At 38.8% G+C, this 20,018-nt stretch overlaps 1 protein-coding gene across 2 annotated transcripts; it reads left to right on the forward strand.

The window, feature by feature from the left end:
• The first annotated feature begins 9,598 nt into the window (after positions 1-9,598).
• LOC104118229 (plant intracellular Ras-group-related LRR protein 4-like) lies at positions 9,599-13,511 on the forward strand. Of its 2 annotated transcripts, none has more exons than XM_009629440.4 (4): positions 9,599-10,727; positions 11,109-12,022; positions 12,144-12,335; positions 13,030-13,511. In XM_009629440.4, exons 1-3 carry the CDS (start codon positions 10,073-10,075, stop codon positions 12,288-12,290), a joined length of 1,716 nt encoding a protein of 571 aa, XP_009627735.1. In that variant the 5' UTR covers positions 9,599-10,072; the 3' UTR covers positions 12,291-12,335; positions 13,030-13,511. The 2 variants fall into 2 exon arrangements, with proteins under 2 accessions (XP_009627735.1, XP_009627734.1); XM_009629439.4 differs by having other exon boundaries at positions 13,135-13,511.
• Positions 13,512-20,018: the final 6,507 nt, after the last annotated feature.

A 20,018-nucleotide genomic window follows, 5' to 3' on the forward strand; every position in this document is an offset into this window, starting at 1 on the left:
CATAAAATTGACAAAAAGATCTATTTATACTAAGCTGAAAATTTCGGACAAAAATACCCCTGCGAAAGTTTCGCGGCCGTGTAATTCTGACCGCGGCCGCACACTTGTTTTCGCGGCCGCATAATTTTGATCGCGGTCCGTGTTTCTTCACATCTGGACCTCGGTTGAACCTTGTTTCGCGGACCACATAATTTCCACCGCATCCGCATGAGAAACTTTCGCGGCCGCGTAACTTTGACGCGGACCGCCCTTCTCATTTTTGCTTGAATTATGCACTATCTAAACCTTAGCAACCGCGGTCCGCAGAATTCCCACTGCGGCCGTGCTGGTACTTTTGCGGTCGTATCTTCTTGTCGTGGTCCGCGTTCATGTTTGTGCCCAAACAATTATCTCTCTGATTCTTCATATCGCGGACCTTGAAATAATGGCCGCGTCCGCGTTAATACTTTCGCGGCCGCATTTTTTTTATCGCGGTCCGCTTCCACATCTCTTGGCCCAATCTTGATTTTTGTTCAAGTTTTGACTCCTTTATGAGTTGATTATGGCTCATTTGGCTCATTTTGAATAATCCATGTAAGCAAGCATATTAAGTTAGTTTCCGGGAATACCTTCACGCATTTTTGGCCCAAAACACAAGTAAAAGAGAGCAATTAATAGGCTGAAATCCCTACTTATCAATAAGCTAAGCTTGGACCTAAGGTTCCACCCGGTAAAACAAAAAAGAAGGCCCCAGTCCGAGGTCAAACATGCCATCATCAAAGACGTGGTAACCAAACTTCTTAAAATAGGGTCTATTCGGGAAGTAAAGTACCCCGATTGGCTGGCAAATGTGGTGGTAGTCCCTAAAAAGGGGAACAAGCTTAGAATGTGTATAGATTATAAAGACCTGAATAAAGCATGCCCTAAAGATTCTTTTCCTTTGCCTAATATCGATCGTATGATCGATGCCACGGCCGGCCACGAGACTCTCAGCTTTCTCAATGCCAATTCCGGGTATAACCAAATACAGATGAACCCGGAGGATCAGGAAAAGATCTTATTTATCACTAAGTACGGGACTTACTGTTATAACGTAATGCCATTCGGCCTAAACAGCTCTGGTGCAACCTATCAATGCCTAGTAAACAGAATGTTCGAAAAACAAATAGGAAAAACAATGGAGGTTTATATTGATGACATGTTAGTTAAATCACTGCGAGCAGAGGACCATTTAAAGCATTTGCAGGAAACTTTCGACATACTAAGGGAGTACAATATGAAGCTCAATCCCGAAAAATGTGCTTTCGGGGTTGGCTCGAGCAAGTTTCTCGGCTTCATGGTGTCCAATCGAGGAATCAAGATTAACCCCGATAAAATCAAAGCAATCGAGGACATCACAGTGGTAGATAATGTAAAGGCCGTGCAAAGGCTAACGGGGCGGATAGCCGCCCTGGGACGATTCATTTCGAGATCCTCGGATAGGAGCCACTGATTTTTCTCTCTGCTTAAAAAGAAAAGCAATTTTGCATGGACTCCAGAATGTCAGCAGGCTTTGGAAGAGCTAAAACGGTATTTATCGAGCCCTCCATTGCTTCATACCCCGAAGGCAGACGAACAGCTCTACCTGTATCTAGCTATTTCAGAGATAGCGGTAAGTGGAGTCCTAGTTCGAGAAGAACGAGGTAAGCAATTCCCTATTTATTATATCAGTCAAACTTTAGGTGAGGCCGAAACTAGATATCCACACTTAGAAAAATTAGTGCTTGCTTTAATAAGTGCCTCTAGGAAACTAAAACTATATTTCCAGTGCCATCCGATACATGTTGTGACAACTTATCCTCTACGAAATATTTTACACAAGCCTGAGCTTTCAGGTCGATCGACCAAATGGGTCATAGAGATCGGCGGGTACGACATCGAGTATCGGCCTCGAACCGCTATCAAATCTCAGATCTTAGCGGACTTCGTGGATGACTTCATGCCGGCCTTGGTACCCAAAATTGAAAAGGAATTACTGATAAAATCGGATACGTCTTCGGTAATTTGGACCCTCTTTACGATCGAAGCCTCGAACGCAAAGGGGTCCGGACTGGGCATCGTACTAAAATCGCCCACAGGTTTCGAACTAGCTAAAAGCTTGGGAGCCGAGGTCATGGAAGCTAAATGTGATTCCCTCCTCATGGTAAATCAAGTCAACGGGACTTTCGCAGTCCGAGAAGATCGAATGCAGAGGTACTTGGATAAATTACAAGTGACTCTACATCGATTTAAGAAATGGACTTTGCAACATGTGCTTCGAGAAAAGAACAGTAAGGCTGACGCTCTTGCGAACTTAGGTTTTTCGGTCGAGGATGACGAACTCAACTCGGGGACTATCGTATAACTCATGAAATCGGTAATAGAAGAAGGTCATGCCGAGATTAACTCCACGAGTCTAAACTAGGATTGGAGAAACAAGTATATAGAATACTTCAAGAACGGGAAACTTCCATCGGATCCAAAGGAATCGAGAGCTCTACGCACAAAAGCTGCACGGTTCACCTTATCCAATGATGGAACGTTGTTCAGAAGGATGTTTGATGGTCCACTGGCAATATGTTTGGGACCGGGAGATACCGACTACATCCTACGTAAGGTTCACAAGGGCACTTGTGGGAATCATTCCGATGCCGATTCATTATTCCACAAAATAATCAGAGCGAAATATTATTGGATCGATATGGACAACGATGCCGGGGAGTTCGTTCGAAAATGTGACAAATACCAAAGACATGCGCCCATGATTCATCAACCCGGGGAACTTCTCCACTCGGTCCTATCTCCTTGGCCTTTCATGAAATGGGGAATGGATATCATCAGCCCCATGTAAGGCTCAGTTCATTTTGTTTATGACTGATTATTTCTCTAAATGGGTTGAAGCACAGGCTTTCGAGAAAGTCAGAGAAAAGGAGGTGATAGACTTCATTTGGGACCACATTATATGTCGGTTCGGGATGCCATCCGAGATTGTATGTGATAATGGAAAACAATTCATCGGAAGCAAAGTAATCAAATTTCTCGAAGACCACAAAATCAAAAGGATCCTATCGACACCTTATCATCCAGCGGAAACGGACAAGTCGAATCAACCAACAAAACCATCATCCAAAATCTTAAGAAAAGATTAACCAACGCTAAAGTAAAATGGAGAGAAATACTACCCGAAGTCCTATGGGCATACCGCACAACATCGAAATCGAGTACCAGAGTGACACCATTCCCGTTGGTTTATGGCGCCGAAGCTCTTATCCCGGTTGAGGTTGGAGAACCCAGCATCAGGTTTCGATATGCAACAAATGAATCAAATAACGAGACGATGAAGACGAACCTAGAATATTGGACGAAAAACAAGAAGCAACTCTCGTCCGATTAGCCGCCCAAAAACAGCGGATTGAAAGGTATTATAATCGAAGAACCAATCTTCGATATTTTAAAATCAGGGACTTAGTGCTAAGGAAAGTCACCCTCAACACCCGAAATTCAAATGAAGGAAAACTGGGTCCGAACTGGGAAGGACCGTATCAGGTTCTCGAAATCGTAGGAAAAGGATCCTACAAGCTCGGTGTAATAAATGGCAAACAACTACCAAGCAATTGGAACGTGTCGCACCTAAAATGATACTACTGTTAAGGTACGACCCTCCTATATTAATTTATATTTCGAACTTAACCCTTGCAGGCGTTCGATCAGAAATAGGGATGGATCACTCAACTTGGAGCCTTTAGGCCTGAAAGCACGCGTTGCACTCTTTTTTCCTTAGACCGGTTTTGTCCCAAATGGGTTTTTCGGCAAGGTTTTTAATGAGGCAACCATTGATCGTGCTAACTTAGAATAATTCAACAGTATCCGAGGCCTCTTTACAATCAACCTCGAATACCGGGGGAATTACCCTCAAATATATCAAGTTCGATTATCAAGTTCAATGCAAGGAAATTACTTCATAACAACAGGGTTTCGATAGGAAAAATTGTAAGAGCCAAATGGTCAAAATGAACCATGCTCGTGTAGTTTGCTCGACCCCTGGTACAAAACATGAACACATGTATAATGACATAAAGAAAATTTCTTCTTTGTCGATATCTCATATCTTAGAATCCATCCTCTATTTTTTGATCTATTATGCAAACATGCCAACCGAAAAATCAACGAGATCAAGCCCCACATAAGCCTACGGGCTACATTACTTCGAGTTCGAGCAATCACTCACTCGACTACTAAGCATACGGGCTACATCGCTTCGAGTTCGAGCAATCACTCACTCGACCACGTCAGGGCCTACAGGCTACATTACTTCGAGTTCGAGCAAGCACTCACTCGACCATAAAGCCTATGGGCTACATTAATTCGAGTTCGAGCAATCACTCACTCGACTATTAAACCAACGGGCTACATTGCTTCGAGTTCGAGCAAGCACTCACTCGACCACGCCAGGGCCTACAGGCTACATTACTTTGAGTTCGAGCAATCACTCACCCGACCACTAAGCCTACGGGCTACATCACTTCGAGTTCGAGAAAGCACTCACTCGACCATAAAGCCTATGGGCTACATTACTTCGAGTTCAAGCAATCACTCACTCGACCACTAAAGCCTACGGGCTACATTACTTCGAGTTCGAGCAAGCACTCACTCGACCATAAAGCTTACAGGCTATATTACTTCGAGTTCGAGCAATCACTCACTCGACTACTAAGCCTACGGGCTACATTGCTTTGAGTTCAAGCAAGCACTCACTCGACCATGCCATGGCCTACGGGCTACATTACTTCGAGTTCTAGCAATCACTCGACCACTAAGCCTACGGGCTACATCACTTCGAGTTCGAGCAAGCTCTCACTCGACCATAAAGCCTACAGGCTACATTAATTCGAGTTCGAGCAATCACTCACTCGACCACTAAGCCTACGGGATACACTACTTCGAGTTCGAGCAAGCACCCACTCGACCATAAAGCTTACGGGCTACATTACTTCGAGTTCGAGCAATCACTCACTCGACTATTAAGCCTAAAGGCTACTCCAACTTTGAGTTCGAGCAACCACTCACTCGACTATTAATCCTAAGGGCTACTCCTACTTTGAGTTCGAGCAAGCACTCACTCGACTATTAAGCCTAAGGGCTACTCCTACTTTGAGTTTGAGCAAGCACTCACTCGACCATAAAGCCTACGGGCTACATTACTTCGAGTGCGAGCAATCACTCACTCGACTACTAAGCCTAAGGGCTGCTCATTATTTCAAGTTCAAACAAACATTCATTCATCCATTTATGCCTGAAGGCTACCTCAATTCGTACTCGATAAATGAAAGGGACTACCCACAAAGCCCGAAGGCAACGGTAATTCAAAGTTCAAATTATTTAGCCTAAAAGGCTATTTTGCTGGAAAGAAAGAAAGTTTTATATATATGCAAATCTTGTACAAAGGCAACTCGGAAGTTCTTTACAAAAAACTGAAAACAGCCTCGGAGGCAACAACTACCTAAAGTCCTAAATGGCTTGATCCTCCTCAGAGGCCGTATCCTCGGCATCTTCCTCACCTTCAGACTCGCTCGAGTTATCGGAGTCTTCCTCAGGAAAGGCCAGCCTTCGAGCCTTGTTTTCTTCCGCCCTGGCAACTTCAATCTCGGCCCCAACATCGAAGCCCTGAGCACTGACCTCCTCGAGAGCTTCTCTCCGAGCTTGTCATTTAGCATGTTCGACCATACTCTTGGCTTTGGCTTGGTTAACTTCAACATCGATCCTGAACTGAGCCACTTTAGCATCGGCTCTTTTATTGGCCTCGATCACCTAAAATTTGGCCACTTCAAGTTCATTAGCCAAGCCTGCTTTATCAGCAATGGCCAAATCCAACCGATGCTGAAGCTCTTTTATCTTCTCAATCAGCCCCGATGCATTTTCTTTCGCAGATCGAAGTTGGGCAGCAGACAACTCCAACTGAGCTTGAACGGCTTCCTTTTTCGAGGCAAGGATATCGATACTCTTTTTAAATTCTTCTGTCTCGGCCAGTAGCCCATCTACATGTGAGTTAAGTCGGCTGATCTGCTCAATCCTCTGCCGAACCTGCAGAATCGGATCGTTAGTGGTTATCTCTTTTTCATCTTTACTATCATGGAAAATCTGGAATACCTACTAAGCCATCTCCTCATGCTCTTCCCGAGCTGCTGTCAAATTTGCTCGAAGTTTTTCACTAAGGAGCTTGTAAGAGTTACTCTTCTTAGTGAGGCTCCGAACCTCAGCATCGTGCTCATCTCGGATTCGGAGGAATGCCTCGTGATGCAACACCGAAGCCTACAAACAGAAGGAAAAATGTTAGAATTACCTACAATTCTAAGTATAAAAGAAACAACAAAGATGTCATCAGAGTTACCCGATTCAAAGCATGTTGGGCCTCGTTGAAAAGACAGGCGGGCCCCACCGCATTCATCACTGATTGATCCTCTTCGGTCACCAAAGACCGAAGGTAACTGGCAATCCCCATGGGGGGATAAAAAATTTGGGTATCCTCAGGCACGAAGAGCACTATCTTCCGCCTACGGTCAGGATCGACACTCGGGGCTGGGAATCGGTCCACCAGTTTGTGAACCGATGAAGGCTCGGCAGGACCCGGCCATGATGCTTTCTTTGGTATCGGCATTCCACCAAAACCACTAACCTTGTCCGAGGCAGTTGACCCAAGCCCATCCAGAAAACCGTGGATATCGGTTGACTCTTGAATGCCCTCGTAGGACCGACCTTCCAACATGTTGGCCTCTCGGATCATGACATCCGAAATTTGAGGGGATCCACTAATATCAATTATCCCGAGCTCATCCCTCAAAATATCTTCTACTGCCCGAGAAGTCCTACCCTTAGTCTCCCCTTCAATCATCTTAGCTAGAGAAGGAATAATCTCGGCTTTTTCTTGTTTTGGGATTACGGCCAGGATTCCCTAATTTGCTTCCGCCAATTCGGAAGAATGTTGAATCACAACATTAGCCCGTACACATGCTAAATCCTTTTCTCCTCCTTCGGGCTCGTCCCTTAATCGGCAGACTACTTCCAAAGGCATGACACCGGAGCCCCCCTTTGGCTTGCGAGATCTCTTAGCCGGTGTTTTCTTTTCCAAGCTCGGGGAGCTCAGTACATCTTTTCTCTTCCTTTCTTTAACCTGCTTCAGGTCAGGAACCTCTTCATCACCAGATGGGGTCCTCATGGCTACATCATTCCCAAGTCCTAAAAAAAAGGGAATAAGCAAATAAAGAAGAACAAATAATAGACGAATCGAGAAAGAGACTTACCATGACTACGAGCCTCCCATCGACCCTTTGATAATTCGACCCAAGCACGCTCGAAGTACAGTCTCTGTAGCACCAGACCTTCAACCCATTGTTTAAGATCCGGAATCGATTCTGGCATCCGAGCTACGACTGTGACAAGAAAAGAAAAATAGATCAACAAAATGAAAGGTAGTCACAAAATTAAAACGAACAAAGGGAAACGTTTACTCACGGTTCGTGTTTCATTTCTCAGGAAACAGCAAGTCATCGGCAGGGATCAGGTCCGAGGTTTTGATTCGGACAAAATGACCCATCCAACCTCGATCGCGAGTCTCATCAATACTCGAGAACGGTGCTTTGGATGCTCAGCGAGCAAGCTTGATTAACCCTCCTCGGTAAAGTCGGGGACTATAAAGGCGCATAAGGTGATCGATGGTGAAGATACGCCCCTCGATCTTGCTCGAGAAAAATCGGAGAAGAATCACTATCCTCCAAAAGGAAGGATGGATCTGGCCAAGGGTCACATCGTACCTCTTGCAAAAGGCGACGATGGCGGGGTCTAGAGGACCCAACGTGAAAGGATAAGTGTAAATACTTAAGAACCCTTCCACGTGAGTAGTACTGGATTCGTCAGGCGATGGAATTACTACGAGCTTATTATCCCAATTGCATTCTTGTATGACTTTCTCTAGAACTTTCTCGGTAATCGAACACTGGTACCTCGACATCGGCTCACATCGGTCCGGTACCGGAGAAGGCTTTTCAATTTTAAAATCACCTACAGTTGAACACCCCACCGGAACGAATTCCTTAGAGCGAGGTTCCTCCACATCTTCGCCACCAGCGGGTCGAGATGAAGAAGCGTCCTCTTTTTGCGGAACGGTTTTAGACATTTTTGCCATCTATAATTATGTGGACGAAGATCGGAAGTATTTGGTGTTTAGAAAAGGAATTTGCAGTGAAAATCACAAATTTACAGACGAAAAACTCAGAAGATGCGAAAAGAAACTTAGAAGATTTGAAGATCTGAAAGTGAAAAATAGTGATGAGAGGAGCTATTTATAGATTGGGCAATGACTGTTCAATATCAGCAGTGGCCGACCGTCGTCTGACACGCATTTAATGCTTTGGTAACTGAACCGACGGGACATCTATCACGTATGTCATGGTCAAATTCGATACAAACGTCAGTGTATAGCTAGTCAAGCCGTTGAAAAATCATGTCGTTTTTCGCCACATCCTTCCCGAGAAACTAGGGGACTATCTGTATACGGTCAAACCGGTTTCGACCTTCATATGATTAGTCAAGATTGGAACATAGTGGACCGAGGAGCGTCTTCGTAATATCATGATGAGATCTGAAGCCAGGTCACCGAGCTCATATTTTAGGAACCAATCGAATTCCGAGCTCGGAACCATTGTCGAGCTCGAGCCAATATCGAGCTATGATGTGAAGCGGAGTTATCGAGCTTAAGAGACCGACCAACATCGAGCTCAAGTCAATACTGGGCCCCGAGTCAATATCGAGCTCAAGTCAATATCGAGGCCGATCAAGATCGAGCCAAGGGACAAGAGCCGTTACAGCCGCACTAAGGGAGAGAATCTCGGCGTGAATCAGGGAAAAGCTAATCTATCATGGGTTCCCCACTATGTATTTTTAATTATATCCAAAGTAGAATCCCTCCACTATAAGAAGGATGACTATTATTTATGTAAGGAGGGATCATCAAGGCATTCATACAATATAACTCAGATACTACAGAGACACTCTCATTTTGGAAAATTATCCTTTTGAGTTTTATACATTGATTCATCTAGTTTATCCATAAATCATTCTCCATTCAACTTGGTTTGTATTTCATTCTTTACCGTCAATATTCGATATTTCTACTTACTTTTACGATTTGTGTCAATTTAAATCACGTACCCTTAGAACTACGACAAATTTAACTGTATTCGTTTTTCGGGTAAACATTAACTTTAAACTGTTAATTTTATACTTAATTAGAATATTTATAGTCACGCAAATAATATAACACATAAACATCATAATATTCTTTTTTTCTGAACGTCTGCTGATAGTTAAACAAAATCACATGAATTGTAATTGGGACGGAGGGAGTGTTAATTACTCATTAAAAACCATTAGCAACAGGCAACAGCCAACGGCAGTGGTATATTCTTATTTTTCAATCAAACTATTAAATCTTAATTATTTATCATAAATTCATTCTTCAGTGCTATAAGCTAATAATGCATCAACAAAACCATCGGCAGTGGTATTATTCTTTATCTGTATAAAACTATAAATAAATAGGCATCCCTCAAACCTGATATATACTTGGATTTTCCATCAAACCAAACTGTCCATTTTTTTTTCTCTCACAAAACTCTTCTTCTTCACTCCATTTCCTCTTCATAATTCATACACATTGTTAAAAAAGAAACCATTGAATAGTGTGAGTGAGCTCTGTTCCCAAGTGGGGTTTGCCTTTTTCGATGCGTGTTCTTTGCGTGTTTCTAAACAGTCGTTCTTTTAACTGTATATATAAAACACGAAAAATAAGCTTTTGTTTCCTAATTTTGTATGTGATTAATGTTTGTAGTATTCTTGTCAACACTGATTGGCGCTTCTAGAAACTTCATTAGAAGGAAAACTCAATAATGGCTTTCTCAATTTCTTTTTACGTTACTTGATCTGTAGTTGATTTGAGAAAGCGAAATTGTCTTTGTTCTGTTTACTTTTGTTAACTGTAGGCGTTTCTGTGTGTAGCTGCTTTTTTACATTCTGTGTAGAAATGGGATCCTTAACAATGTCGATTGACGAGGTAGTGGAAGAGCTCATGAAAATTAACAAATCTCTACCAATAAGGCCAGGGATTGATGAAGTAGAAGCAGCAAAAGCGTTAATAAAAAACGTGGAGAAAGAGGAACAAACGAGAATGGAAATTATTGCTAAACAAAACAAACGAAAAGATGTTCCAGAAGAACTGTTCAAAATACTGCAAGAGATGCAGAGGAATTTAGTTGATTTTCAGAGTAGAGAACAGAAGAGGGAAGCAGTAAAACTTTTAGATCTCGAGAATGCACACTACCTGTTCGACGAATTGATACAGAGAGCTTCGAAATGTTTGTCATCGAATTCTCAAGCTAATAATACATCTTCAGCTTCTTCGAGGAATTCGAGTGGTTTGTCTTTGGCGAATTCGTCGTCCTTCTCTGGCAGCAGCTTCAGTTCTCCGGCGACTGCAACGACCACTACTACGACGTCTTCGTCGAGCTTTTATAGCGAGAAAGAGCCTGCTAAAGTGTCTGAATTGGTTACGAAAGATGATAGTTACTTGAAGAAGGTGAAAACCACATTTCAGTTGGATGGAATTAGCTTTGGGGTTCAATCTGGGAACGCTTCTTCAGCGCCCCAGATTGTTGATTCCAGTTTGAAGCCCAGTACTGGTGAGTTTAATCTATTTCCTGCACCATATTTTGCCTTTAAGGCTCCTATCATTTTTTTGTGTGTGTCAGTATGTGTATGTGTGTTGGGACTCAACTTTACGGGTTCGAGTTTGAAATTTTACCACAACCTTTTTGATTTACTGGGTTCAGAATCTACTTTTTGTACTTATTTAGTGGATTTTTAACACAATCTTAGGCAAAACTATTGGGTTTGCATGAACCCATAACTTCAATATGCATCCGCCCCTGTTAGGACTGCATGAAATCTTAGGTTAATTGATGAAGAATTTTGTTGCCTAGAATGTAAAAATTATGTCTGTAGTTGTTTTGGTTCTGTTGATTCGAAATTCTTAGTTTGATCGAGGAGCACTTTGTCTGTAGGTCAAGATGGTGATAAAATGAGCTTGATAAAGCTTGCTAGTTTGATAGAAGTATCTGCCAAAAAAGGAACTAAGGAGCTTATTCTTCGAAGAAAATTATCGGACCAAGTAGAATGGGTTCCAGATTCTCTAGGGAAGCTATCAAACTTGGTGACTTTGGATTTCTCTGAGAATCGAATTGCTGTTCTCCCAACTACGATAGGAGGTCTTTCATCGTTGCAAAAACTAGATTTCCATGGAAATAGAATTGTTGAGCTGCCCAATTTGATAGGAGATCTGCTTAACTTGGTCTTTCTTGACCTAAATGGAAACAACCTGAAGTCATTGCCGTCGACTTTTGTGAAGTTAGCTCACCTTCAGGAACTTGATCTGAGCTCTAACATGCTGTCGGTGCTGCCGGAGACAGTGGGATCTCTTGTCAGTCTCAGAAAATTGATCGTCGAGACTAATGATCTTGAGGAGCTTCCTCACTCTATTGGTCAATGTACTTCGCTCAAGGAGCTTCGAGCTGACTATAACCGACTTAAAGCCCTTCCTGAAGCTGTGGGACGAATGGGTTCTTTGGAGATTCTGTCCGTGCGATACAATAACATCAGGCAGTTGCCTACTACTATGGCATCCTTAACAAGTTTGAAAGAGCTCAATGTTAGTTTCAATGAACTTGAGTCAGTGCCTGAGAGCTTGTGCTTTGCCACCACACTGGTAAAGCTGAACATTAGCAACAATTTTGCAGACATGCAATCACTCCCTAGGTCCATAGGAAACCTTGAGATGCTCGAGGAGTTGGATATGAGTAACAACCAGATACGAATTCTTCCAGATTCGTTCAGGATGCTTTCTCATTTACGCATCCTAAAAACAGAAGGAAATCCTTTGGAAGTGCCACCAGGAAACATTGTTGAGATGGGAGCACAGGTGTTTAAATTTTATTTTATACTATTATTATGCTCTCTGGATTTTAATTAGTGTTCTTTTTGGAACTAATTATTTCAATTAGTTTTGATAGATGGCTCGGTAATTTTGTTTTGCTCCTCAGGCTATTGTGCAGTATATGGCTGATATTGTTGACAAGAGGGATGTGAAACCACAGCCAGTTAAGCAGAAGAAATCGTGGGCTCAGATATGCTTCTTTTCAAGGTCCAACAAACGTAAGCGCAACGGTATGGACTATGTCCAAGCATGATGTACTGCTGCTTGGCTAAAAAACTTTTGACCCTGTATTTATCTGGTATGTTATTTCTCCTCCTTGCAACTCTCTATTTGATGCTACCTCTGCTTCCAAATATTTGTTGTTTTAGCAAACATTTGTCTTAAAATATTTGATGTTTTATAAAAACAAGAATTCATTTATTACATTCTTTTTTTTCAAATCTACCCTTATTGTTCCGGTTAGTGTAGTGTTAGTTAGGTGAGACGTTTAAGGAGAGGTAAAGGATAATTTAGATAAAAAATTTATGATAGAAGTTATTTTAAATGTTTTTCTTTAAGGGGTGTGCAAAAGTTTTATGAGACAGATAATATGGGCAAGAGAAAGTATTCAGTAACCAGCTTGCACCTAAGGGTGTAGCCTAGTGGTCAATAAAGTGGGTGGATAACCATGAGGTCTCAGGTTTAAATCTCAGTGAAGATTAATGCACTAGGTTATTTCTTCTCAACTGTCTAAGCCTTGGTGGACAGAGTTATCTGGTACTTGTGTTGGTGAGAGATAGCTGGTACTCGATGAATTAGTCGAGGTGCACGCCAACTGATCCAGACACCACCGTTATAAATAAAAAAAGTATTCAGTAACCAGCTGATGATTCCTAGATCACAGTTTTCATGGCACTGATCCAGCAGTTTCCGTGGATAGTTCTTATCTCTTACATAGATACACATTTTCTGTCCATTAATTATTCTCAATTCTTGTCCTTTGATTTCCTCAGCTAATAAATGTACATAGTGCACGAGACATGTTGCTGCGTTAATTACAATAATAAAATGTTGGGTTGTAAGGGAACCCCTCACATGCTTTGTTATCCGTCATACAGGGAAAATTGAGCTGTGATTGGGCTGGAAGAGAGCTGCCATTCTTCTTGAAATCCTCGATTGCCAACAAAATCATCAGTTTTTTGGGTTGTTCCAGATATGGCTCTAATCCTTAATTACCACATGTTTCTTTTTCCCTTTAGTTTCATTTCCTGTAATTCTTTCATCCTCGTTGTTGTATCCGCAACATCAACAGTCCCAAACAAGTTAGGGATCCGATCCTCTTTGTTGTATCTACCGACTATCTGTAATTTTACGTTTATGTTCTAAAATCAGTGGTAAAAATCGATCTCACTCGGAAATGAAGAGGGAGAAATATCTGTTGTCCACTTGCCTCAATGTTAATGATTATGAGTTTACCTCTGATTCATTATGATCATCATTATTGTATTATTATAAAATTATAGTATTGTTTATCTATCAATTGTCATTATCCAGTTGGGAATCTCAGAGCTCAGACTAATCAATTGCCATTACTCTGTTCGGTAAATGTCATTATATTGGTTAGACCTTACAATGATGCTTTTAGAGAAAGAGAGATTAAACTAATCCAATAATTACAGCTTTTTACCATGACTGAATTACAATATCAGTGGAACTTTTTAAGAGAGACGTAAAGCAAAGCAACAAATATTAGAGCAATGGGGCAAAACCCCTATACCAAAAAATACAGTGAGATGCGAGAAGAGAGGCAGATCCTTGTATAAATTCGTGGGCAGCAGCAGAAATGATTTCCCCTCCCTGATCGTCCAATATAATGATGAAAATAAACATCACTACATCAGCTAGCTAAAACGGCAGAACCTACGGAATTTGTCAAAGCTCCTATTAAGGCTGGTGCCAGCAACAGGCAACAGGCAACAACGATAATTAAGATACAATGTGATGGATAAAAAAATACTCCTAATACATTACTATTGATTCGATATGTAACACTCTCTCGACAAATCATATATTAAGAGAACTAGTGGGTATATAAAATAACAAGCTTTAGAGCCTAAGGCGTGTGTTTAAAGCTGTGGATAGTTAGATTTGAGATGGACAGTTATTAATGTAGATGTCTTCTACTACAACTTCAGTGGTGCAAAAATAATTGAAGAATTAACCCAAAACTTCAACGACATGACTAATATATTGCTACAAATTAAATGGATTGTATATATTTTTGTGTGAAGATCAATTCAGAGAACGAATCAGTAGAATCTCAAACACTAACCCTACCAACTTTTGTCCCTATGTGAACTACACTGTCAAGGTGGATCCCAACTCTGAATGTGTGTATTATCTTAACACAAACTAAAACAAGAGTGCGATCTTAATTCCATAGTCTATATAGACTTGTTTTTTCTACATATAAAGAAAGAAAGGTACTAAGACCGCTGTTGATAAATGGATGGACCACACTAGGAACTAACTGGGGAGGATCATCTGGGCAAGGCTCCAACTGAAGCAGGTAATTTGCTGGAGGAAGTGGAATTTCCATACAAGACAGATCTTTTTTGTTCGAAATGATAATATAAATTAACATTTAAACTTTGCATTAGTCCAAAATGGAGTGCTGGTACAGTCATTCGGTGATATAATAATTTTATTACAAAGATACTACATTTCGCTTCTCGAAAGTAAAATTGCATGAACTTTGACCAATATTTTAACATAAATTTTTTTTTATCATATTGATGTAAGAAGAAGGTGCCACCAAGACTTAAAGGTAAGATATACACAATGGTGGTTAGACTATGTTGTATGAGGCGGGGTGTTGGTCAGTTAAGAAAACTCATGTTCATAAGTTGAAAGTAATAGGAATGAAGATGTTGAGGTAGATGTGTGGACATACTACGAGAAATAGGATCAGAAATGGAGATATTTCGGACAAGTTGGGGGTAGCCCCCGTGGAGGATAAGTTGTGGGAAGTGAGGCTGAGATGGTATGGCCATAGGAGATGCCCAGATGCCCCAGTAAAGAGATTACGCACGGTGGATGTAAGGAGGGGTAGAGAAAAGCCTAAGAAGTATTACAGAAAGGTAATTAAACACGATATGGCGTGTCTTTAGCTTAGTGAGGACATGACCCTTAACAGGAGGTTGTGGAGGTCGAAGATTTGAGTGTAGGTTATATAGCGGATATTCCTTGCATACCGTTATCTTTAGTATTACTCTAATTATGGCTTATCCTTAGTTTCATATTATTACCTAATATTGTTTTTGTTTCGATTTGTTGATATCTCGATATTTCTTATGTTTCCTTTCCATGGCTTGTTCATTTTTATTATTATATTTTTTTACTGCTAATACTGTGCTTACCTGAGTTAAGTGTCTATCGAAATCAGTCTATCTACCTGTATAAGGTAGGAGTAAGGTTTGTGTATACAATACCTTCCACATACCTCACTTGTGTGTATATATATATATATATATATATATATATATATATATATATATATATATATATATATATATATATAACAAAATTATATGCTAATCAAAATTTCTATTAACAATATAATAACACTAAACATTGCATAATATAATAAAGAAAAATACAGAATAAAAAAGTTATTCGTTGACTATATAAGTCTCCTTTAATTTAATAGAGATTTTACTACTAGGTATATCATATTGACAAATAAGATGACAATTGAAATTTATTAAAGCAATACAATCTAATATGTTCAAACAAGCACGATCATAATTTAATTTAATTAATATATTTTAATATTTATTTTTTTTTACTCCAATTCAGTTAACATGAATGGACTCCCACATGTTTTGGGCAGTTATTTTATCAATATAGTCAAAAAGAAGCAAAAGCATTCACATTAAGCGAAGAGATAGCCTAATAATAAGCCATTCGGCTCAAGAGATTGCTCCACAGAACTAGGAATTAGAAAGTTATTTGGAAAAAAAAAATCTCCTACATTTTAATGCAAAAAAGTGAAAATTGTTATAAGAAAAATCAAATTAACTCTTCCTCCATGATCTTCTCAAATGCTTAATGACATATTTTTATACTTAATGACATATTCAATGACATATTTTTCTTCACTTTTCATGCCTATATAAAGGCCTTGTAATAGATAGGAAAATACACACAATTGAAGAAGAAAATCTCTTCCTTCTCTCTATCTCCATTTCTTGTTCATGTTTTACTAAATTACTTTTATTTCATAACAACATGTCTTGTTCATGTTTTACTAAGTTGCTTTTATTTTATAACACGTTATCAGCACGAATTGCTCATTTCATAATCTTCTATGTCAAGACTATGTAAGTTATAAGCAGGCAATGAGATCAAGTACAATGAAAAATGTCTTGGATGATAATACAAAGATAAGTTTTACATCCATCTAAACCCATTCATATTTTCATATCTTTGCATTAACTTTATGTGCAGTGTTTAGTAAAAATATTTTTTTCAATTGTATCCAGTGAAATAAAGAACTGGAAAGGTATGTCTTTATTTGCTACATCTCTTATAGGACAAAGATAATATTCTAACGTATATATATGTTCTGACCTGTTACATACTATGATAGATAATTATTAAGGTAATTTAGTTATAATATTTTTACCATCACATGATGTATTTCATTAAAAGCAAAATTATCAAATATGTAGGCGATTTTACAGTACCTTGCAAATTTGGCATTCGAATATACAATCAATATAAACTCAATATAGTTATAATTTATAATAGTCATAGTTATGCATTAAGCCTTAAATATTTTTGCTGGAAACATAAGGCTCATTCTTCCGTATTGGATTTTTTTGGTGAAGTTCTTATAGTCTTTGAAATATAAGTGGTTATAGGCACCTTTCCCCTAATTAATTTATTAAAATGTAAAAGTGATTGTATCATTTGAAAACAAAATGGCATATATCCTAACTAGCATTTTTGTTGCAGAGGAATTGTTTCAAGATTGAAATAGTTATATATGTCTTCCTGAAAGTTAATTTACTTATGCCTATAATTATAAAGTAATAATATTTTAAAGGCTCGAGTGCGAGTCCTAGTGAATTTTGGCCCATTATGCCAAAGTTTGAGGGTAAGACAATGGGTTCAAGTCCCAATGCACTATGTTGATAAAAAGATGTTGGATTCAAGTTCCAACGCATTATGGCCTAGCATGCCTTTATATGGGTAAGACATTGGGTTTGAGTCCTAATGCACCGTATTGATAATAATAATAACTAAAGAAAAAATAATGTAATTTTCATGAAAAAGCATGAAGCTTGTCCCACTTGATTTGCTCCATTCTTGAAGTGAATATGATAGCAGTGCATGATAAGTCTAAATAAAGACAAGTGGTTGACCAATGAATGTGGGCGTGCGAAAGGCCAAAATAATAATAGTTATCACTATAGTAATTATAAAAGGGGAAAAATTCTTTGAAGAGAATGTGACTTGTGATAAATATTGAGATTGCATACTCATTCCTGAAAGTGAATGTGAAAATATATATATGATAAAGATTATGCATAATAATGTATTTGTGCATAGTTGGATAAATACTACAACTCACCTCTAAGGGAGGTTTGAGACAAAGAAAGATAATGAATATTATTGTGTAATTACATAAATATATCATTGGTCGCATGCATATGATACGCCAAAATATATTTTGTCATGCCTTATGAAAGTTATTAAAAGCAAAATTAAAGCAAAAAAATTATTTTGCTTGTGATGATTTTGAACATTACAATTATTATGATATGATTCTCTTTGTGAAGGAGACATTCATTATATGGATGGTGTGACAAAGGATCTTGTGGTACAAAAACAGTTAAGAGTTCTGAAAGAACTAATTTGTTACTACCCGGATGAATGAAATTGTTCATAACATTAATATTGTAGTAAGTCTCAAAAGAAATATTTTGATTTACAAATATATTAGCCAAAGTGGTTGGCATATTGAGACTATAAATGAAAAGAAGATTGAATATCTTTATATTACTATAATCATACCGGGTAAATATGAAAGGTTACCTGACTTTTCTTTTATTTGTACTACACAAGTATAAGCATGATGATGCAATCACAAGCCACAAGTAAACTAGAGGTTTACTGAAATAAATATTAGTTGGCATGACCGGTTGACCATCTCAGTTCAATTATGATGCGAAAAAATTAATTGAGAATTACATTGGCATATATTGAAGAAATATAAGATTCTTCAAGAATTCTCTTGTGCTGCTTATTCTCATGATATACCAGTTAAGGTTAGGGATTGAATCCCTTGATTTCTGGAACGAATAAAAGGTGATAAATATATGGGCCCAGTCACCTTCCATGTGGACCGTTTACTATTATATGATTTTTATAGATGCATCTATTTTATGGTCACATGTGCATTTGTTATCAACTTGTAGTTTGGCTTTTGCAAGATTGATTGCTCAAATTATTAGAGCACAGTTTCAGAATATAAATTATGATGATTTATCTTGATAATACTGGTTTAAATCCAAGTTGGTTTAGTAGAAATTGTATGCCTCCAATTATATCTAAACTATTGGTTATGAGAACAAAATTGCCAAAATAAAATTTGATATTTGATGTATTATTTAATATACAACAGCACTTGTAAGCATCTAGCCAAGTTATGATAAGTTCTCCCTATCACAATCGGTTCAGGGTCATGAACCAAATAATTTTCATCTAGAAATATGAATGTGCTATATGATTTAATTGTTCCACCACAGTGCACAAAGATAGATCCCCAAATAAGGCTAGGGATATGTGTTGGTGATCCCAACAATAGGGGGAAAAAATGGGCAGCTAAAAAAGTAATGCATGTAATGAATTATTATGAGTACATCGAGATCCTCGTACGAGAAAATGTGAACTTGAAGTTCAAGTGATAATTTATTTGTAAAATATTGTCGGGCGTATTTGCTGACCCAAAGCTAAATGTCATATTCAGCTGCTAATACTCCAAATAAAATAAAGTCCATAATGAATAGAGTCCATGGCATGCATAAAGCATAATAGACTAATCGGTTCTAAAGATAAAACTCCTTGAAGAATGAGAGGAGCAAATGTTCAAGATGGTCATAATAAGGAGGCAAGTGCTCTAGAAGAGTACCACGACATAACACTTCATAAGACCTCATGGGAGAGGCTCAGGTACCTGAAAATAATAAGATAAAGAGATCTCAATAAGTTATGTCTTTATTGAATAATAGTAGAACCGATATAAAATGATCGTCGACGATATTGTTAATATAATATAGCGCTCAATATTATTAATATTGACGAGGATCTTGAGCTCAAATCTGTCATGAAATTTGGACAGATAAATAATTGGCCAAATGAAAAATACGCAATGAAAATTGATTTCACATGAAAAATATGAAGTTGGACGGATAGTCCCAACACCTGAAAGTATAAAGCCAGTTGAGGTATAAATGTGTTCTTGTGCGGAAAAAAAAAAAGGTCAAGTCGATAGACATAAAGACGACTTGTGCCACAAGAAGATTTGCAAATATCCTGGCATTGATTATATAGAGACATGTTCTCCTGTGGTGGATGTCGCCATTTTAGGTTTTAATCTGGCAATACAAGAAAAACATGATATGCGTATAATGGAAATCATTGAAGGATTTAAATTGTTCTGAAGCATATTAAGGTTTCCAAGTAATTTATTAAATAAAGCTTCAAAAATCCTTATACGGATTGAAATAATTAGGGCACATGTGGTATAATCGCCTGAGTGAGTACCTGTTGAAAGAAGGGTACAAGAATGATTCAATTTGTCCTTGTGTCTTTATAAAAAGATCTGGATCTAAATTTGTTATAATCACCGTGTATGTTGATGATTTAACATTGGAACTCCTAGGGAGCTTTCTAAAGCAGTAGAGCTTCCTAAAGTAGTAGACTATCTAAAGAA

This window comes from Nicotiana tomentosiformis, chromosome 2 (genome assembly GCF_000390325.3).
Source record: "Nicotiana tomentosiformis chromosome 2, ASM39032v3, whole genome shotgun sequence".
NCBI classification, from domain to species: Eukaryota; Viridiplantae; Streptophyta; class Magnoliopsida; order Solanales; family Solanaceae; genus Nicotiana; species Nicotiana tomentosiformis.

What these genes read in the sequence shown, in the direction of transcription:
- LOC104118229 (XM_009629440.4), top strand. Translation starts at nt 10,073, where the DNA reads ATGGGATCCTTAACAATGTCGATTGACGAGGTAGTGGAAGAGCTCATG. An exon ending in CAGTTTGAAGCCCAGTACTG is followed by an intron (nt 10,728 to 11,108) that starts GTGAGTTTAATC and finishes CTTTGTCTGTAG; the next exon opens with GTCAAGATGGTGATAAAATG. An exon ending in TTGTTGAGATGGGAGCACAG is followed by an intron (nt 12,023 to 12,143) that starts GTGTTTAAATTT and finishes TTTGCTCCTCAG; the next exon opens with GCTATTGTGCAGTATATGGC.